We start from the raw sequence: 23,402 nt of genomic DNA on the forward strand, positions 1-23,402 counted from the left end.
ATTCCAAAATGAATTTTAATATTTTAAAAGCGGGGAAGCTTTCATTAAAATAATACCCTGGTGGTCCTGTCATCCTTCTTCAGTATATAGTGCCAGTGCTTCTCCTTGTCTTCTTATTGTACTGTTGTGTTGTCACCCTGTCATATGGACTTTCAATAGACTACAATTTTTAACATAACTTCTACACAGGTATGATTGACTGTTGTTACCCTAGGAAACCTGCCATTGCTGGAGCTAATGCATGTAGACAAGAATTGTTGAAAATCATTTCAAGAAGCAGTAGATGCTTCAAAATATTATTTTTTAGAAACATAGTCATAGTTATTAATAATGCACATTACAGTAACAAACTAAAGGGAAATGTAAAGCAGAATTTAACTAACTTACCTGTCATTTTCTCAGTGATAAGAGCTAACCCTTGCCGCTAGAACATCTTCTCCACTGGTTCCTCCATGTTGGTTGGTCACCTGACCATATCATAACTATGACCAGCTTAGAGGTAAAATGTTGAGATGGTTATTATATTTCTCAGCCAAGATTCCCATCCACACTGCCAATGCCCAGTCTCCAAACCTCAAGTTTAATTAACAATTTCAAACCTCTTCAGCAAAGTGTCTTATCAAAGTGATTAGCACCACTTACAGTAGTAGTCTCAACCAAGGTTCCTCCAGAGATAGCTAGGGGTTCATCCATATTTACACACCATGTGTAAATTTTACATTCGTTCCAATGTGCCAGTACATAGAGGTGTTTATAGGCATTTCATTTTTACACTGCTTACATAGTAACTTTACAGAATGCAGGCACTAATTTATTCAAATTCTAGTTTTATCAAAAGATGCATGCAAAGAACAGAAGAGTAAAGACAAACACATTACATTTTATGTAATAAAAGTGCTGTTTATTTATAATATTCATTGATGATGAAAAACTAAAATAACTTATACAGAAAATATTGTGACAAGCGTTAAATGCCAAGTTATCCAATATTACAGCTATTTAATACATAGATGAAATTAACATAAAACTAGTGCTGTAATATACAAGATTTATATGAATCAATGAAAAATCTTTATTACATTTCATTCTGCCACTACTTGTTACCTGATACACCAACACTAGCAATTCTAAAAGTGCTCAGTTGCCTCATTAGAACAAGATACTTTATTTCAGCTTTTATTACAACTCATCATGTACAAAATAAGCAACAAAGGAAATAAAAGAACAAATATAGAAACTTTATAGTAAAAAAAACTATTGTTGGTTGAATTGTTCTTTTAAAGGATTGGTCCACAGGAATTGGACACATTATGAGATCCATTTATAAAGAAGTGAATCTGACATTCACCGAAACATTCTCTGGTGGAGAATCTTAACGGTCCATGTGTTTTAAAGGCAGTAAACAATTCACCACCGGAGAATCTTTCATCAAATGTCAAATTCATTGCTTTATAAATAGACCCCTAGGTGTCTGATAAGAGTTCTGAAGATGGCCATTCTGGAACAGGGTTTCATATGTATGTAATAGTCTTATTTCACTTCATGCTGTGAAATGGTGATTTACTGAAAAAATGTACCTACTTTTACTGACTATTTGTGAATAAATTAAAATAAGTATACAAGGTGCAACCATTCACATCAAACTAACCAAATTTTTTTTGTATTTTTTCTTCTCGTTACAGTAATGCATGTATTGGGTTTTAAGAAATATGAAGGAATGAATCCATTTCATGTGGTACAGTTCACTATACAAACCACACACTGACAATAAAATTTGTCACCATTTATTTCTATTGCTGGAGGCAGTACCAGGACATGCCAGAGATCAGTACAACACAGAACTCAATGCAGTAGGGCCCTTTATTTATGGCTGAATGCTGGGAATTTGGGTGTATAAATGTCAGCATCATTAAGGACTCCTCAGGTCTGCCAGTAAACCTGTTGGTGGGACTGCTTAGATAATATTTTGATATAAATACTTTGACTTGATACTAACATTTCAGAATAATTTGTCTGAAATTGTTTTACATTGAACATATCACTTATATTGTGTCGAATTCCGATATTCTGGGCAACTAGATAATGGGTCTTTTCCAGAATAAATAACAGTGGTATCTCTAGCTTGTTAACATTACAATGTTCATTCTTATTTTTTCAAAGGCTAAAATAGTACTAGTAAATTGCAAGTAGCTCATTGATGTACAGATAATTTATATCTGCATGGGCACAATGAACAATGCAGTTATAGTAGTTATGGCCTATGATATGAAGTTGGAAACTTTTTGTTTGGATAACTGTATGTAGGAGCTTGGATGAGCTAAACTCCACCAATACTACAACCTAGATTTCATTAAAATAAAGTGTACCTGAACTCTGGATGTCCTTGAATGCTCTGAACTCTGAACATTCTTGTAGTTCTCCTCTGAAACATTAGCTACATACCTTAACTTTGGCTCTGCTAAGGCTCAATCTTGGGATATTCTACTTCCTGCTAGTAGACTTGATGCCAATCTACACACAGAAAGTGTGTAACTTTACACAAATAAAATTATTTGTATGTTAGCACAGTTGGTTACATATCTTTACTATATCTCTGTGAAGTTCCATTCCTGAAATATTCTCATTGTGAAGCGAGAACATAAACAGAATGGCACTTCATGGAGACAAAATAAATGTATGTAGATGGAGATCATGCTTTGGAGAACAACATACAAATACCTTTTATTTAAAAAAACTTCCAAAATTCAAGTACACATTAAGGTCTTTACATCTGAATGAACAATTTCCTAATTTTTGTAAACTTTGGAAATTAAGCAAAATTATAGATTAATCTTTATTGCATGCTTCTTCTGTAAAAACGTAGGTTTAAAACAATAAAGATGACAGAGGGGCAGCAGAGCAGCGTTCCTTCAATTTGTATGAAAAATCAGCTTCATTTCTTTATTTTGTCAGAACATGCCACACAATTATTCTACATGTTATTTTTTTTTTTTTTCAGCATGTTGATGTGAACTGAAACTTTACGATTGCGTTGGGCAAAACTTTGAGCCACCAATACAATGGAGGTGTTGCTCAAGGCAACCAGTCAAGGGAATGCTTTGTTTCCAGACAGCTGTTGGGGAATAAAGACATGTAGACTCTAAGCAGGAGCAGTACGCAAGGCCACATTTACTTTTCCTAACTTTTCATTAAACGTGACCAATGTTAAAGTAAAACCAATCTTATGGCTGTCAGTATATATTCTGCATATGCCACTGCACAATGGCTGAATGATGTTCAGTATAAGTCAATAATATCCTATCACATCTCACTTTGAGAAGTGGTTTATTAAATTCTTCACAGTGTGTAATTAACATGAAGGGAGGACATTCATTTCACCATAACACTGAGACACAAAGCAGATGTTATAATACTGTTATGCTATGAAGACAGAACTAGGTCATTTATGAGATGGGAAGAGAGACAAAAACTGGCATAAACAGTATGCTTACATCTTCTGAAATAATCATGTTGTGTATGAGAAGTATTTGTGTTACTGGCTATACGAACAGTTTTCTGTTCACTAATATCCTTCTGCAAGAAAGGTATCTGTACTAGATGGCATTGTCACAGATACATGGGACAAATTCATTGTGTTACAGTGCTAGTAATTACATATAGTGGGGATATATGAGACTTAATAATGACATTATGGGCTTTAGTTCATAGGCTGATGGAAAAGCCTCTGACTTTATCATACTAAAATAATAAAGAAAGGGTAGGGGATAAGTCCATTTGAGCTTTACTATATACTTAACCCCACATCAATCCAGAAACACTGTTAGGTGCACCACATCTCCAGAAAATACTAGAAATGCCGTGGTGGCAATATGAACAGAAGGGGTATTTGTGCATGCAAATCCAGGAAGAACAAGTTGGATTGACATTTATTATCAAAACACCATTGTGCCCACCCAGTTACCGATACCTTCCTGCACACTTTTGCTGCAGGACTGACTCCTAATTCTGAGTCTACGTCTGAGATGTTTTCATACAGTTCCAGCAGGGAGCTATTTTAAACATAAAAATAGTGTTATGATCCAAAACACTGTTATTTACATACAAACATACCCAGAATACTTATCATTCTTTGGGTAGTTCAAGGAGCAGCACATAGGTTTTAATAAAATACAAATGTATGATTTGATTTATCAAATCACAGTGCAACAAAAACGAAAATATGCCAAATTTAAGGTTTATGTTGTGTTTGCAGTATGTTAAATTTTAGAACGTTTGTCTTTTTTTTTTTTTTTACTAGTCGGCAGGCTTAGGCTGTGGACACTGTTGCACTTTGAATACCTTATGAGTATGCCCCCATGATTTGCACAGTGCCACATCGGAAAAAAAATGAGCACATGGTGATTTCTGGACCTAGTATTTGTCTGGTAGAACCTGTAAGACAGCACAAAAACGTAGTAATTGTGAAGTGCGGCAACTCACAACAATAAGTCTCAGTTATTGTGTTTTAGGAGTTTCTATACTTAGCACCAACTGAATAAGGCCATTATTATTAAGCGGAACTGACCCTGTAATCAGCTGAGCAGTATAAATACTGTATGTTTTCAATTGGGTTGATAAAAAATGCATTTGCTGTACCTTATTTTAAAACAAACTGCATGAAATAAAACAAATAATAAAAAAGTGACACAATATAATAACAGGCATTACACATTTCAGCAAAATGGCACTGGCATGCTTACTGGCTCATTCTGTTTTCGATTTTACTCTTAAAGGGCCAATGCAAAAAAAACAACATGCTAAGCCTATCCAATTAATAGAATTGCAGAGTTCTGAACTGGAGGTAAGCCATTGCATTTGAATGCCCTAAAACAGCACATGTATTTGATCTTTTAGCTGTACAACTATATTGTATTGGGAAGATGCAGAGTCATCTAAACAGGCTCTCTGAGATTCTAGACCCTAAATGCTTAGGAAATATTGCAAATCAAGTCTATAAAATCACAATGTTCATTATCGGCATACCTGTAAATAATAGATAACAATACAAAAAATAATTAAGATATTAAAACCTTCAGTGTGAACTGCAAACTGTTTCTAAGCAGTTATGGACTGCAAGCTTTTTCTGCCAAGGAGCTATAAAAAAAAAGGTAATAACAAAAATCACAGAATATGCTTGGCATCTACACAAAAAATGACACATTCTCAGTGGACTGACCACTACTGTGCTATGGTTTCTCCTTTTTTTGTCCAGCCTTCCACACTGGTATCTTCCATTCATGAACTTGGATCAGTAATGTCCATATTTGTTCCAAATAGTGCAACCAGCTGCTCTTCATAATTTGCAATGTTTCTTTTCATAATTTCCATACAGGGTCCCAAAAGCCTTTCAAAGGCTTGGACATCCATGACTATGAAAAAGCAGAAAACAAATTAGTTATTTTTCCATTAACTTCTTTTACATCCATGTTTCTGTGACTTTGTATGTCATTCTATGCGCAAACTTTGCGCTTGTACCAGGGAGGTTCTCTCTCTCTCTACTGAATAATACCTTTAAAGCAATAATGTCATCGAAAATATTGACAGGAAGTCTTTTGACCAAGAATCTCTCTTCTCTTCTATTATGATCTTCTGTAAGATCATTTTGCCTGCCTGTCAACACATGTTTTGTATGTACACTGAGCCACAGATCAATGTATGGTCATGATGCAATTCTGTGCCAATATTAAGTTCTCCAAAGTGGTTGGAGTTATCTCACTGATACAGATGACAGTGGCAGCAACAGAATAAGGAGCAACAGTGTAACTGTTTGATCTTTGACACATTATGGTAAAACCCAGGGTCCTGGCACCAGAGTTTACCTGCACCCTAAGACTGTTGTCATATGCCTAACCATACACAGTACTGCTAAATATATCAAGAAAAAAACTACTGTGGGTAAATTTGGAAGATCTTGGAATTTACATGAAAGAAGTTCACCTTTATTCAAAAATATTTATGAGATATATAGTCTTTTTCACTAAAATAGAACCCTTTACTTTAATCTTAGGCAGTACCGAGCTGGGACAATACCATGGTCTACTGAACTGTAGGTGAAATACATTTGGAAACAAACTATGCAATCCATAGCTTTCCTACTTACTCCTTCTTTTACTACACTCTCTATAGATAAATTCATACAGACTTTTATTAGGATACTCATACAGACCCCGTATTAAGATATTAAAAAAAACACAACATGACATACCTAAACATTTTATATTACCAACTGCATATGCTGAGGCAGCTCTGGGTTTGTTGGTCACCAAGGCAAGTTCTCCAAAATACTGTCCTCTGGAATAACGAGCAATTTCAACTGCTTCATTGTCTTCAGAATCTGCTTTACTCTAAGAAAATAAAGTGATGTGTCACTGTGGTATGAAAGCCTAATGTATTAATACAAACAAACAGGTACAGTAAGACAAACAGTAAAAATAAATCAGTGTTTCCCCTAATGGGATTTTGTGAAGGAAAAATTCCTGTAAAATAAAAACATAAAATGTTATTTTACTATCAGGGGGTATTAATAGTTTTGGAGATGAAAATCAACTGTAGATAAAATCATCTTTACTGCACTTCTGTAAAACTGTAAATTTTTTATTTATAATTTTAAAGGGCCAGAATTTTACCCTGTTCACACTTGAAGATGAGATGAAGTATTTGTATTTTGTATATATCTTCGCATAAAGATATGTTAGATGTAATAAAAGAGTAGTGATATTATACACTGTGCAATACTTTTATATTTAACTAACTAATATATATATATATATATATATATATTTCTGCAGATTGCAAGCATTCTACTTATTTATTTCTTTTAGCATGCATTAAGCGAGAGCCACTTGATCACTAGTCAATTGTGTTTGTTGCTCAATACATTTCAGACATGAAAGGCTTGTGCAGGAATGTATCTGTCTCTATGGCTGCTCCATGCTTTTATTGATTAAATAATAATTGATTTCCAGTGTGCTACTGCTTTGGAGGATTTTTTCCTGGAAAAGATCATACACAATGTCAAAGGTCATGTTATAAAATTTCCTATATGTGGAAACTGGGAAGTTATCAAGCTGAGAATTTTCATTAGAGTTATGTCTAACAGCTAATATAAGTTGCAAATATGCATTTACTTTAGCTTAAACATTAATAGAAATTTTTCTATGTATGACTGAAGAAAACTGGTTGTGGGATTTCAGTGCTGTTTAGTGGGGAACAATGGGGTTGATACCTTATACTTTATCACTATTATGACTGTCTCACTGTTTTTCAAGCAAGATGTAACGGCCAAGCTCCACTACTAATTTCTGTTACAGAATATTGGAAATAGTCATTGTTCTTTGAAATACGTACCTTTCATTAGCCAACTGTCTTACAGAAATGACACAGATATGATTTTTAATGTATCTCTGATACCTATCTTAAAATTCACAAAGCACTCACTACTTACCATACAGTTCATGGTTTTTAGGGATATATTTAGATAATCGTACCTTGGTTTTCATGGTTATTTTGACTTCTCCAGATTCTACAATAAAAAAACTATCTGCGCCATCTCCCTGTCATAGAAAACAGATTATATAATTGAGGAATACTGGAAGAAGCACACACAAACTAAATGCAATCAAAGATATTACACTAAAGTACAAACTAAAAAATATTATGATAAAACAATAAATAAATAAAATAAAATAACACTAAAAAAAAAACAATTTGTGATGGGTTAAAATAGGGATATAAAAAGTTTGTCCCTTTGACAGGCTCAAAGCATATCTTTAAAAGTATTTTACAAATAGTCAAAATTGGACTGCAAAACAAGCAGAACCGTGGTGAAACTTTTTCACACTATATTTACAATGGACCTGTTTCACATCCCAAAACAGTTTAGAGCTTTTTTTAACATGGGAGCCTTTTTAACATGGGAGAACCCCTTTAACTAAAATTCATGTCTTCAGGGAACCCCCTTCTATAATTACTATATGCACAACTTACAGTACTGATACTGGGCATGACACAAACACATACCAAAGACAAAGAAGCGGAATGGGAAAAAAAGAAGAAGAAAATGAGGGGGAAATGGGGTCAAACCAGGCTATATGCACAGAGGAAAATGCATGCCCAAGCTCAGTTAGGCAGTAAGTACTGAAGGGTTAATGTCCCTTGAAAGATAATTCTCAATGCAAGCCTCCCAAATTTTCCAGGGGGCTTTCATTCTGTGCTGAAGCCTAACCAGCATGTTTTTATTAACAAAGTACAGCATCATTTTCTACTTCACCTGGGCAACAGTGGGTGTGTTGGACCACCATGTCCGCACTAGGGTCTCAAAGATGGCTTTTTATAAATGAAGGAGCCACTACACAACTGCAGTTTAAAAAAAACTTTTTTGCTATTTAGGTGAACTAGAGTTATCAGGCATCAGAAGAAAAACACAGAAATTGCTTCATAACATACAGAATATACAGCAGGTGCTCACCAGCTGATACTAACCTTTTCCAGTTTACTGTTCACCTGTGGAAGCGCCAAGTCTAATACCTTTGTGAGCACTTACGTAACAATCAGTGTTGGAGCTTTCACTGGATTATTAAACCCCCCTCCCTATGTAACAGTGATTGAGCCTGGGAATTGATTGCTAAATCTAGGAGAATGGTCTCATTCCCTCCAATGCTAATGTTAGGGGTACAGATATATGAGCAGGTTGAATCTTTTGCTGTCCTGCCTTTGTTACCCAACAAATGTAATTTGCGTTAACTTGTTAAAAATAAAAGTATGATATTACTAGAAAGATTAAAACAATAGGATTTATTATTTTATATAATATAAAATACCTGAGCAATTATTTGTTCTCCATCACTGTAGTTTTTGGTGTCTATGACATCTACCACCTTTAAGCGTTCTGATAACTGCAGAGAAATGCAATAAAAACAAATGCATGAATTTGCACATAATCATAAAAGTATATGCTTGATTTGAGCAGCCATGGGGATGATATAGACATCAATTCTGTAGAAAGCTTAGACATAAATCTGTCCAAATGTGGCCAGTCATCCAGAATTTATTTTGCTTGTTAAGCAGACAGGGTTTCTCTCAATGACAGGCTAAGTAAGCAGAACAGTGTGGGTGCTAAGATACAGGCAAGTTTACAGACAATAATAATTGGAAAAGTAGACTTTGATCTGACAATGGTATAAGTAGTTTGACCATTAAGCCATCAGAAAGACAAAACCAAGAAATCAGAAAACATGTTTGAATATTTATCATCAGAAATTTTGTATCTTACGTAAAATTGGATTTATATATGTTATTACATTTGGAGAGGAAAAGGTATATATTATGGTCAGAACAATGATTGCATTCTAGCTATATTATATTATTGTATATACTACAATGATATGTATTAATGACAATGACATGTAACAGTGGGTAAGGATCCACATAGATGATGTAATAAGGAGTCTTGTGGTTTCCAATGCTGGCCCTATGCTTGGTTTATTGCTTTTTTTCGTGTTGGTAATACTTACTTCTAAAGACTTTAAGAATGGCAGAGACTCTATAAAATTTTCATACATTCTTCTCTTTTTGGCATTGTTTTTAACAATTATTCTTCGGAAAGTTGCTCTGTCCTTTAGATAAAAAAAAAACAAGTAATTAATCACTCTATCGCTAGAATATATTACTTTGTCATTTTACACAGAAGAACCAATTAAAGTATTGTGATAACCCAGTCAGCAAAGACAAATGAATGCAGTTAGCTTGCTTACAAATGTTTTTACGTGACATATCATATTTTGCCAATTACTTCTCACCATCGGTCTGTTTTGTATGTCCCTGAATAAAATTTCTACTAAAATGAATCAAATTCATATGCCTTTCACCCTATGATACCCTACAACTAGTATAAGTGGTAGCAAAATTATTTAGTCTTGGTTGCACATACTGGTACCATCAATCAACATAAGGTTCAGCTGGCACATTTGAAAATCCCCACTTCCTACATTCCTGTATTAAAAGAAAAGCAGCATCTGGAGAATGACCAGGAAAATACAGCAACTATCATACAGATACAATTATATAGGTACAAGAAATATCTGTAAACATTCAGTTCCTAGAAAATCTGTGAGCTTGTAGAAGGATTCCTGACTATCCTACTCCTAGGTCCATGGTTATACGTCTAGCTGGTAAGTCTAGTTTTAAATGAACAAACCCAATCGGGATGAGTAGTAAGTACAAAAATAGTAATAGTAGTACACTATTCCACTCACAAAATGCATAATCTGTGCAGGAGCAGCAACAATGGAGAATGGATCGGAAAGCACTGGCAGACAGGGTAGTAGTCTGAACTGTTTAATTATACAAAGAAATATGCTACTAATAGTCAACAACATGACAAATTGACGCTTATGTACATCTCTGTCTCACTAGACTACAGCCAATATTGACTGTGCAGATGCTCAGTCTTGCAATTTCCAAAACTATGTTTGTACCCTATGCCTAGAAAATGTATTGCTTTATGAAAGTACGTATGTTCTATTTACCTCTGAACCTGGTAAGGTAAATTGTGATGATGAACCATAAAAATGTCTTAACCTCCAAAAACATCCAGTTTGGTAATTGGTTTCCCCCCCTAAACTTGACCTTATACTGTGGTAAAGACATATGACTATGGTAGGACATTAGATTGTGAGCCCCTAAGAGGGACAGCTAGTAACATGACTATGGGCTTTGTACAGTACTATATAGAGCAGTGCTATTTGGTGCTATATAAATACTGTGTAATAATATCAACCGTGTTTATATACTTTTTATCTCTTTCATACATAAAATATAATTTATGGTAAGTTTCATCATAATGAATCATATTGAACAATTTACCATGTATTTTTTAATGTAATTGTAAATTAAATGTAACATAAAAAAATATTTTTGTATCAGCCCTGGTAAACTTAATCTTTGAAAATAATAAATTCCACCACCAGGGGGCGCTTGACAAATTCCACAAATACATTTTAGTCACTGCAATTGTGTAGATTTTTTTTAAATGTGTTACAAAGTTTATGAATGGTTGAAAAGCAATTTTAGAAGAACAGTTCCAACTGTTGAGATTTTGCTCCTAAAAGAACCTTTAATCTCACTGACCATATGAGTGCATGTTGTGAAATTTGTGTGAATTAAACAGTAACTGTTGGAAATTTGGTAAATCAATGCCCTAGGTAAAATCACAGATGGGTACTTTGGATACCCCTTTGAGCTTTAGAGTAGAATAAAAAATACTTCCATCCTAGGTTGTGGTTAAAATCTGTGTCACATGTGTTAGAATTCTCTGTCCAGACAACAGGTAGGGATTTCTGCTTTTCTATTCAGTAATTGGCTGTTCAGGAAAAATGTTTGTCCAGGCATCTGGATACTAATTTCATGTTTTCTAAAAATCCTCCAGCTGCCTTGGGCTTCTTACTTGAATCATGACGTGTTAGGAGTATAAAGAGTTAAAATGGCATGCCTGAGTGTCTTGAATGTGGGCTTAGAGGGGAGCTCTTAGGGACTCCCTGATGAGCCACACAAAACACATCATCAATTTTTTATTTTGTCCTGCATTGAAAAAAAACTTCCTTTTACCAGTGGGATATCCATAATCCGCATAGAGGAATTCCAAACCTTTAAATAATCTCCTTTACATCCTCTCACATAGTTCATTAATGTATTCACAAATGTAAATGTATGCAAGGCATTGGGCTAGAATAAACCTAACATAACACATTTACACTGATATAAAAAATGAACGGTATTGTACAGACATGAATATTATACTTAATGGTTTGTTAAAAAAAATTGGACTGATATTGTAGCTTTTTAATATGCTTTTTTAAGTGGGTTCTTAATTTGGCATTGGGATTGACTGAAGAACAGTCGGAACGTCTTGCTTCTGTCACTATTTCCTTGTTTCATTAAAAAAATCCATGTAAATTCACCACATGCATTGGGCCTGAATTCCTATATCAGTAGTCCTGACTACGCTTAGACTGTATATATAAATACCAGTTATTTCTGGAGTTACTCATTGACGTGTATTTATACATTTAGTCATACAACTTAGCAACTGAGATTCAATAGGAGGAGAATGTAAAAGTGGTGTGAATCTTGTGTGGGGAAAAAAACTAAAATTAGACAACTATTTGTGTAATTCTGTACTATGTAACAGGAGGAATCAATCTCAAACAAATTTAAAATTTGCACAGTTTGAGATGAACAAAGTTCTCACAATCCACCCAGCCAGCAATTTATCTGATCTCTTTCCTTAGGTTAAGATTTACCAATCTATCAGTATTTGTTTTTTGCAAATAAAACTAATTAAGAGACCCTGCCACCCCAATACATAAAAAAACACAAGCATACTGGTATGGTATCCTTTTAAACATTACCTGTTCTGTTACCTGCACTACCGTAACATGACTCAATAACTTTATTGGCAAACCAATTGGGACACCAGCCTGATGGGGTAGTCTCCATTCAAAGAGAGGTGCAGAAGGTGGTGTGGGATTGTAGGGTGGGTTCCCATGAATCTTATAGTATAACATAAATATATTATAACTATAATGTTATGTTTTACCACCCTAGGCTAATTGATAGACTACACTTACCAGGCACCATATTGCTCCAGCAGATGTGGCAACAATTGTAGCAGCTCTAGGTGTGTTGTACATTAAAGCCAACTCTCCAAAGCTTCCTCGGTTATCATAACCACCGACGCATTTTTCCACACCATCTATTTTCACGAGAATGTCATATGTCCCCCTGTTGTATAAAAAAAAAATATTATATTGCCACCACAAATTAAAGAAACCTGCAGTGTTAAATATATGTTTTTTGATTTTACTATGTTCAAGATAAACAAAATGTACCAGTTTGTAATTTTTTTTTGTAGTAAAATCTTAATAATTGCAAATTTACCATTTGCAGCAGTAGTTCACAAACTGAACAGAATCCTAAGCTTTCTCATTAGATATAATAATGTAAGTATATAATATAACGGCCCTTCTATTTAAGTTTTACCTAGGTTGGCCCATAGTATTCCCTTTCTATCATTTAAGCAACAACACAAATTCTGGGACCTATTTTAGATGTCCAGTGATAATAATAAGACTTCATGTTTGAAATTTCAGATGAACCACAAATTTTCAGAAGTTCACTCATCTCTAATTCTGCACATGTGAATATGTACACCGCCTACTAAATTGTTAGGAGATCTGTACCTGTCAATAACATAAAAGTTGTCCCCGTCATCACCTTGATCAATTATGTGGTCCCCACATTCGACCTGTTTCTCGAACATGGCATCTAGTACTTGGGACATCTGTTCCTGCAAAACAAGAAAGACATAACAATTTGCTGGACTCTCAGTTAAGATTTGCAATGCCTGATAAAGTATGTATACTTAGGGTTACATTTAGTGTTTATGTTATTTATTTCCTAATTTTACAATACTAATATACATTAGCTGTTGATTTGTCCAGGAATCCTTTGAGCATGTTAAGCTCATCAAACAAGAAGGTCTTGTCTTTGTCCCACAAACTTATTTCAAACATTCAGTGGAGAACGTCTAACCAGGGTTGTACTTTAGCTTAGTATCTCACGCTCTCTAGCTTAAAACATATAAGCGGATAGAGGGGGGACTGGTCAGCCCAGCATGAGATATTGGGCCTGATTTATTCAAGCTCTCCAAGGCTAGAGAGGATCCCCTTTATTAGTGAACCTGAGTGATCCAGCAAACCTGGAATAGTTTTTTTTAAAAAAACATTAGCTATTTGTTAGCAAATGTTTTCAATCATTCACCACATCCATTCCAGGTTTGCTGGATCATTAAGCTTCACTGGCAAAAGTGTGACCTCTCCAGCATTGGAAAGCTTTATTAAATCAGACCCATTGCGACTGGGTAAGGGAGCTTTGCTGGGTGTTTTTGGCAATTTGCCTCGGACACCATCTTCATATAGCTGTAAAATTGGCAAGCAGTACTTTAAACATCAAGTACTCACTGACAGATAGTGAGTGAAAGAATGTTTAGTATGTTGTAAAGTTTCAATCAATATATAAAACACATAATTAGTTTATGAAAAAAAAAAGGAGTTGAAGGAACCATGAACATAGGTGTTGAAGTCAATGGTTTTATGTACTGACATCACAACCCTAGATCCTGAGAAAGCAACTTACCTGACAACTTCCCAAAGTATATCTAAACCCTAAAACAAAAATGTAATATAATAAAGCTAACTAGTCTTCAGATATGGTGACCCTATTTGTTTTTCTCCTTCAATATTATCGTTTTCTTCCTGTCCAGCTAGACTCTGCAAAGTGCCAGCCTTCTGTCCAGCCCTTTCAGAACGTAAAGATTCTGCACAGTCTGAATTTTCTGAGAGCCAGCTACCACAGACAATTTCTGCCCAGCCTCCACGGACATCATCCTCCACTCTCACCTGGCCTTGGCAATTAACTTTTGAATAACATCCGCTCTGGTCCCAATGAAGAGTTCATTGTCCTGAAATTGTTCTGTTCCCTCTGGGGTCTGCCCCATATAATGTTCCTATGTTAGTGTCAACAATGTCTCCATTAGTGCTGATAATGTTGCCATAATTACCAAAAAGAAGAGCAAAGAATTATGAGAACCAAAATTATAGAAAAGCATGGACAATGCCATGGCTACAGGTCCATCTCAAGAAATCTTAATGTTCCTGTGTCTGCTGTACGCAACATTGTAAAGCCCATGGCACTATAGCTAATTTCCTTGGACGTGGACTAAAAAGACTGATGATATGTTACAATGAAGAATTGTTCGAATGGTGGATAAAGGACCTTGATCAACTTCCAAACAAATTCAAGCTGACCTGCAGGCACAGGTTACAACAGTGTCAGCTTGTACTATCCTTCGCCATCTGAATGAAATGGGAAGCCATGGCAGGAAACCCAGGAGGACCCCCACTGCTGTCACAGAAAAATAAAGCCAGGATGGAGCTTGCTAAAACTCACCAATGAAAGCCACAATCCATCTGGGAGAATGTCCTCTGGACAGATGAGACAAAAATACAGCTTTTTGGTAACGTACATTATTTAACTGTTTACTTCAGACAAAAAAACATGGTTCTTACAGTTAAACAAGGGGGAGGTTCACTGATTTTTTGAGTTTGCTTTGCTGCTTCAGGCAATGATAGCTCTGACTGCTTGCATGGTATTATAAAACCTGAAGACTACCAAAGAATTCTGGGGAGCAATGTAGAGCCCAGTGTCAAAAGCTGTGTCTCAGACAAAGGTCTTGGTCTTGGGTCTTATAGCAGGTCAATGACCCAAAGCAAACTCTAAAAAGCTCCCAGAAATGGTTTAAGACAAAGGGCTGGAGAGTTCTGAAGTGGCCAGAAATGAGTCCAGATCTAAATCCTGTAGAGCACATGTGGAGAGATCTAAAAACAGCAGTTGGGAGAAGGAAACCTTCAAATCTGAGAGACCTGGAGCAGCTGACAAAGGAAGAGTGGTCCAAAATTCCAGTAAAGATGTAAAAAACTCACTGATTGTTACAGAATTAACATCAGTTATTTTTTCCAAAGGGTGTACTACCAAGTATCTTTCTGTATCTGTGCTATCAAGTTGAGGGTGCCAAAATTGTTGTCCTGTTCCTTTATTGACTTTTGTGTGGAATGTCTCCGATTTTTTTTCTGTGCTTATCTGTGTTCTTCCAGTGCCAACAAAAGAAATAAACATGACAATACCAAAGCATTTGTAATTGCAACAATTTTGTAGAAGTAGTGCAATTTCTGATATAAATGCAAGGGTGGCAATATTTTTGTCACAAATTCAAAATCTTCACATATAATCAGAACATACATTAAGTATTTACATAAGGCTGTATACATAACCTGTATAGGCTGTATACATAATCTAAACACAATGTTTTAAACATCAGCACAGGTAACGCAGAACTGTGGTTTGAAACTATGAAACTTCTGTAAGTAGAAGAGACATGCTTTGTCTTTCTGCAATAAAGGCTTCCAAACTTCTTCCTTGCAACTTTTAATATATTGTGCAAGCTCAAAGCTATACCTGGAAAAATTGAAAAACGTACCCTCCCTGCTGGTGCTGCTGACATTCACTCCAGTGCAGTGAACCAATCCCTATAAAGTAATCTAGTGAATTCATCACTGTAACACGGTAAGTTCTCCCGTACAGGTATGGTGGAAATACACTTCCTGCCTTTCCAGTACTCTATACAGGCATGGATAAGTAACACACATTCCTCATTGCAGTTGTCCTTACACAAACTTGGAGCGTTGGGACAGCTTTGAGGTTGAACAGAAAATGAAGGTAAATTCAATTGGAAAACCAGCTACAATAAAAGCACATTTTCTAGTAGTAGGAAAATAGTTTGAATTGCATTGCTACCTGAGCCACCATTATTGTGCTTTCCTCTTCATGGGCTACCAGAGTGCTGAGGAAACAGCTCCAGATACAATACTCACCTTGAAAGCAGAACTAAACCCAGTAGATACACACCTGTCCCCATTCTGTCACAAGTACCACCATTGTTTTCCTTCTTCTCTTCCACATTTCGATCTTTAGCCATCTTGATTGGCCGGGCCAGGATGACATAACTCCTGTGCATGCGTGTAAGAGTTCATTTAATGCCAGCACAGCAGGGAAGCTGGAATTGCCATTATCCTGACAACCAAAACAGAACTGTGCATGGTTCAGGTAATTTTAATAAATGGAGTGGCGATCAGGCAGATAAAAATGCTTACTAAAGAAAAGACAACACCTGTCCTTGCCTGATCCACCTTGCCATCGCCTCTCTCTTGTCAATTTGCCTTGCCTGATACAAAATTCCTAAAGAGAAACTTTAAGTAAACTTTTATTAGAAGTTCGCCCACCTTAGTAACTCTATTCTGTCCTAAGACGTCCTCAAATTTCCAGACTCAATGACCCCCCAACGTCATTTACTAAATTCACAGAAGATATATACTGTATATATAAATAAGAGAGAGATGGAGAGAGAGGGGGAGAGGGAAAAAGATTATATTTCTGGGTCTGAAACAGTTAGGGTGTGTAAGAACCCCATCTAAATAAAAATTGTAGATCCATAATATGTGTTGAGTTTAGTCATGTATGATAGCCTTTATTTGGAGGGCTTGTTGTGTTTCATCACTGCTTTATCCTGTTTAACCTAATTACAATGATGGACATTAATTATTATATGTTTTTAGCTTGTTTAGCTTTTTAGCTTGTTTACAACAAATGTAAACAGAAGTTCTTCTTTAAGCTTTTATTGCACTGTGCACCACAGTGACTTCCTGCTGCATGACCACCTACATACGTAATTCGTACCCTTCTACAGCTCAGCAGGGCTTTCTTGCGCTCAGTGAAGTCAGAATAATTTCAACATCCACTGAATAGATTACATTTAATGTTTTTCTCCCTTGGTTGGTGATATTCTTTGTCTCTTTAATACTGTCAAAGCAAGTGTTTCCAAATTATTCCATGCAACACTCTCATTCGATCACAAGTGATATTCTCTTGAGATAAGGGTCCTAATGTAACACATTTTATTCTAGAGCTGCTCTTTCATGTTGTTTGGCAAGATACCTTTATTTTTTCACTCTGGTAATTAAAAAAGAGATACATGCCTTTCAAAAACTATGAAATTAGTTTAAGCAGAATGGAAATGACATATTACTGCAGATTTATAGATGAGAGTATAATGTAAAACGAAACACAATTTAGAATTTCCTATTACAAATCTATCAATTCATGCTAACTGTTAAAGTTGATAAAAAAAAAGGATCACCCCCCTCAAAATATTCACATTTTGTTGCTTTGCAGTTTGAATTTGTACCGCTGTATTTACTCAAGGCAACTTATACCATCCAAGAGAAAACAGTTCAGAAAAAAAACTGTGATGGATAAATAAATATCCCCTCCCCACCACCCAAGTTAAATAGTGACAATTAGTGGACTGCAATATTCCACATAATGTACAGATTTTCAATAGAGTTTCAATCTGAGCTCTTGCTAGGCCACACAAGGACATTTACTTAATTTTCCTTCAGCTACTGTGTGATCAGTTTTGTGCTTCAGGTCATTGTCATGTTCAAAGGAGAACCTGTTAATTTACAGTATTTTAGCATGGGTGAACTCTTTAATCCTTAAATGATTGATGAGCTTGGATCTGTAGTGATCTTCCTTCCAGTTTGGCTGATATAACACTTAAACAGCACATGAAACAAGAGAAATAATGACTGCAAAAAGATTTTCCTACTATACCCCACATGACCTAAATAGTGATATTTTATTGACAATAAACATACTGCTTTTGAGAATTCACTCAGACTGCAAGCTTCAGATAGTGAATTAAAGAATTACTGACCCTGTGAGTCATTTTCATTCACTGCTTCTCATCTGACATGGTAGTCTTAAGAAATGCTCTAAAAGATATCAAGATAAGCAAGTTTCTTCTTTTTTAGGCTTTTTAAAATTAATTTTAGCTTAACAAGATGACATTGTTAGTCTTATGTTTAAACCTCAAACTAGGGTTTAAGTTGACACTTTGGTTTGGTTTTTTTCCAAAGTTTTTGTTAGCATGGCAAACCACAGTGAAAACTTTTAAAGTGTTGATATTGATCACAGGATCATTTGCCAACACAAGTCCTTTAAAAAAAAAATAAGAACATGGGGGGGGTCTATACATTTTGTAAATTAATAGCGTACAATGTCCTCTTTATCCTTTCAAAAGTAAATGTAAAACACTTACTTGATCTAGGCTCTTGAACAGAAGGATATCTTTGCAAGCTTCTTGAAGTCTTTGTCGTTGATCATCTGTTTTTGGATTGATGATCTTTTCCAAATTAAAGAAAAGAATGTCATATTAGGATAACATATGAAATCAGGAGTTAAAGATAAATCTCTCTTTGTTTATAAATATATCAATTGAAACTCTACATTTTTTTAGTTTGCCCTTTATCTGTAGAAAAATATGTAAAATGTCATTTCTGGCCTGTGCTAAAAAATTCTGCTTTATAGGCTGGTTTTCAATTTCTCTATTTTTATAACCACTGCATCACAGTATGCAGCTCAGGTGTTCAGGTAATTGTCACACAGTTATTTACATATTTGTTTCATGTGTGTGACAAACTCCTGAAACCAAAATATTAGCTTTACATTGATGCTTAAACATTTTTTAAATAAGATAAGATAATTCATTAACATTCTTTAAAATAGGTTCAGCAGTGGCAACCTTTTTTAAACATTAACATACTCCTGTCCTGTTACACCCCAAATATGCTCTATAGAATTGAGATCTGGTGACTGTGGAAGCTCTTTAAGTACTAGATCCTTTGGTATTATCTAGGCATTTTTTCCCAAATAACTGCTGCTCACTTGATATTTTACCTTTTTCAGATCATTCCCTGTACACTATATGGGCCTGATTTATTAAAGCTCACCAAGGCTAGAGAGAAGACACTTTCATTAGTGAAGCTGGGTGATCCAGCAAACCTGGAATAGATCTGGCCCGGTATTCAAAACATTTGCTAACAAATAGCAAATGACTTTGAAGGAACCCATTCCAGGTTTGTTGGATCACTCAGCCTCACTGATGAAAGTGTATCATCTCCAGCCTTGGAGAGCTCTAATAAATCAGATCCTCTAAATGCCTGTGCATGAACATCCAAGGATATCAGCAGTTTCTGAAATACTCAGACTGGCCCACCTGGCATCCACAACCATGGCACATGGCATTTAAATCCCCCTTTTCCCCTATTTTGATGCCTAAACTTCAGCAGGTTGACTTGAAAATGTCCACATGCCTAAATACAGTGAGTTGCTGTCATGTGATTGGCTGATTACTTTATTTTGTATTAACAAGCAGTTGAATATGAGTAAATAATAAAATGGGTGGTGAGTGTACATTTTCTTTTAATAGATATATATATAGACATAATATATACAGATATATACATAAAGACCTAAGAAGGAATGCCATGGAGAAAAGAGGCATAGACTGTCTCCCCAAAGTATTAAAAGCTGAGAACAGCACATAACTACTATTCATAAAAAGTAATTACTATAAGATGTATGCAGTACCTTAACTAAGTTTTTTTTTTAAACTTATGTTAAAACAATTTTTTTTGAACAGGCAGTAAAAGAAAACATACATATACAATAAATCCAAGAGAATACATCCATTACATTTTAGGATATAAAGTTGCTTTTCGTTAGCTCATTACACTATTACATTAAATGTGAAATATATGAGATGCATCTCAAGAGCAAAAACTACCCATATTTTTTTTAATTCTTTTGTTGATGTTGATTATACAAACATTTTTGTGAAACAATGTAACCTTTTCATCTAAAAAGGATGGAGGGGGGGGAATAAACAGAGTAAACAAAGTGTAATTACGTTTTAGGAAAGCAGAAAAAGGAGACATTAAAAAGCACTGAATTATCTCTAGAGGAAAGTTTAAATAGCAAGTAACACTGTAAAAATATTTGAATCAATTGCAATAAAAACCTTGAAAAATATATATTTAAATTGTTGTCTTTTCTTACATATGAGGTCTCATTTGCTCTTGAAAATCACACCATAGAGTCTGTTTATATTTTTCTAACCAAGATTCACACAAGTTTTACCAGAAATGTACATATTTTTACATTGAATTTTTTTAATTTAATAAACAATATGCTATATATATAACAAATGTGTGAATCAGCTTTTATTGATACATTTTTGAATTGAATTCAATATAAGAAATGTGTTAATTGTGGGTAAAAGTTGGGTGAGACTTGGTTAAAAAAAAACAATTAAATAGACCCCATTGTTCCACACAGCTGACAATAGCCTAAAATAATCTGGAAGGACTCTTTGCTCAGGAGCTCAAATTCCATTCACATTCCAATTGTTTGTATTTGCTATGTGAAAAATAATAGAAAAGCGTAACATGTAACTGTATTTATTTAGGACTGCCATGACCCCTTGAATAAAGCATACCCTTTTTTCTGTGTCATCGTCTTCTTCATCTGGATTAAAGGCTTCTGCACATACTGCAAAACAGACAACAGGATAAAAGGCATGAGTTATGGCAATGCTTCCTAAAAATGTATGCAGTCCTGCAATCTACCCTTCTTTCAGGTAGGCTCTTTAAATTCATGGTTCAAATGTGCTCCCATTTTAAATTTTACATACACAGTGTTTGGATAACATGGCCTTGATATCAAGGTAAATTACATAGTAACTTCCTAAACACAGATCTAAAATAAACAGTGAAACTCAACAGTTAACATTGCACATAAAGGTATATTTTTACAACATTGTAATGAAAAAAAAAGTACTGTTAGGGTCTCTAAAAAATATTCCATGATTTGTGTGCCACCTACTGGCTCCAAGTCGGTGACATGATGACCAAAATCAGCTTTATAGTCCCTTATATCCACCCAAGGATTCAAAAAACTGCTGCATCTTGAAAGCCTTATAGATCAGTTTCTCTGCTTTAGATAATAGAGTAGGATTAGGTGTATTTTCCCCCAAGTTTTCATTGTTGGCAAAAATGTAAATGTAAAGAAGTTACTTTTTTTAAATAAAAATGTGTATTTTAGTACATTACTGACATCCCCATGCATTCTCTATGCAGTGGGTAGGGACAGAAAGTATCCTTCAATAGAAAGCGGGGGTTTACTTAACGGTATACTACTACCTGTTCTATACTTTTCCATGAATCCTCAAATTCTTTGGTGCAAAACAGTTTATTGTCAACCTGCTGAATTAGGTTTAGCTAAGATTAAGATGAATTTTATTCTTTTTACTTATAATTATTGTTAAGTGCTTTTCTCTTTATTTTTTTTTTTTTTAATTTACATTTTATAATATATTTTATATACTTTACATATATACAAAATCATCATAATAAACACTGGAGGACATATTTAGCATTACCTGAAAAAATAAAAAGGAACAAAAGAGGAATTGTTCCCTATAGCAGCCAATTAGAATTTTGTTTGATTCATTCTATTAAATAAAAGGTGAAAACTATTAAGTTTCAATTTTATTTTCATTTTTTTTTCTCCAGTGAATCAGCCCCTATGTCTTCTATCCCGCTTTGTCCTAAGACATCAAGCATCACTTTCATAAATAATTTACAATAAGCTATGGATCGCATCTCTGAAAATGTAAGTATTTCTTATTGTTATTGATTTCTGTTCTGTTAATTACCAGTAAACAAAAAACTTTTGGCCTGCTCAGTTGATGGATTGATACAGTTTTAACAGTCTTGGGATTAATGACTGGCTACTACACCTATGATTCTGACATTATTATCTATTCTAATAAACTACTCATCTGCCAATATAAAGTATATTTAGTAACTCCTTCTAATATAAGGTGTTCGACGTTCCCATTATCTATATTATAAGACATTCATACCAACAGTATATGCAGTGATACCAGGGACAGTGTTTCACTTACAGGAAAAAGAATCTACACCATCTAAAACACAAAGTAGAGGCACAGGCACGGCATGGGGGGAGAGTCGAATAGCTGAATAATACATGATCTTTTCTCCTGTCAGCAGGCAATTCAACAATTAACCTCTGGCTGTGCAATTTTTAGCGCTATCAAACTGCATAATACCAGCTGTATACTAACCAGTCCCAGACTAACCGCCCTAAATTTTCAATAGCTAAACAAAGCAAATCATCAGTTGTCATCTACAGACACACTGCTCTTGGATGTATTATCCAGAGTGCATATGATACCAAAATTTCCAACAATATTTTATAGGTATTTATTAGATTTTTTTGCCTAACTTGCACATTTTATTAAAATGTATGTTGTCTGAAACCCTGGAACTTATCTCTGATCTATCAGTACAGAACAGAGAAGATAAATGAAAAGATCACTGATCAAATTCCTAAACAAATCAGGCTATCTTTGTTATACAGGTAATGCAGTAGTTGGGGCCTTGCTGCAGACACCCCTATGTCTGGTTAATCAGAGGGCATGTTAATAAAATTGGACTTGGTTTCTTACTGTTTCATAAAATTCGCACACTTAAAACTCAACCAGCAGTGTCTGAAGGTTACTCACAAACAAATCAAGTCATATACTATTGAGATGATCAGAAAATTGTTATCTGCCTTTGGGTTCCATTGCTTTCTGTGACATATTATAAGCTTCTTTGCTGAAAGACGTAGACTTTTTCAAAAGTATTCCAAAAGTGTTTTCTCAATCACTAGTCAAAGCATTGTAGGAAAAAAGTTATGAATTATTAAACTCATATTGCAAACAACCAACCCTTGTATACCAAGAAGAGCGGTCTAATTAAATATATGAAAAAAACACTCTTGCA

At 34.9% G+C, this 23,402-nt stretch overlaps 1 protein-coding gene across 1 annotated transcript in view; it reads right to left on the bottom strand.

Moving 5' to 3' along the window:
* Positions 1-879: 879 nt before the first annotated feature.
* PRKAR2B (protein kinase cAMP-dependent type II regulatory subunit beta) overlaps positions 880-23,402 on the bottom strand; it is a 66,407-nt gene continuing 43,884 nt past the window's right edge. The window contains exons 3-11 of the mRNA XM_072401661.1: positions 21,050-21,102; positions 18,812-18,895; positions 13,278-13,384; positions 12,666-12,819; positions 9,552-9,653; positions 8,859-8,933; positions 7,527-7,592; positions 6,245-6,383; positions 880-5,408 (exon numbers count right to left, since the gene is read on the bottom strand). Coding sequence (XP_072257762.1) covers positions 5,275-5,408; positions 6,245-6,383; positions 7,527-7,592; positions 8,859-8,933; positions 9,552-9,653; positions 12,666-12,819; positions 13,278-13,384; positions 18,812-18,895; positions 21,050-21,102 — 914 coding nt within the window. The 3' untranslated portion in view covers positions 880-5,274. The remainder of the gene's footprint in view (positions 5,409-6,244; positions 6,384-7,526; positions 7,593-8,858; positions 8,934-9,551; positions 9,654-12,665; positions 12,820-13,277; positions 13,385-18,811; positions 18,896-21,049; positions 21,103-23,402) is intronic.

Source organism: Pyxicephalus adspersus, chromosome 2, assembly GCF_032062135.1.
Source record: "Pyxicephalus adspersus chromosome 2, UCB_Pads_2.0, whole genome shotgun sequence".
Taxonomy (NCBI): domain Eukaryota; kingdom Metazoa; phylum Chordata; class Amphibia; order Anura; family Pyxicephalidae; genus Pyxicephalus; species Pyxicephalus adspersus.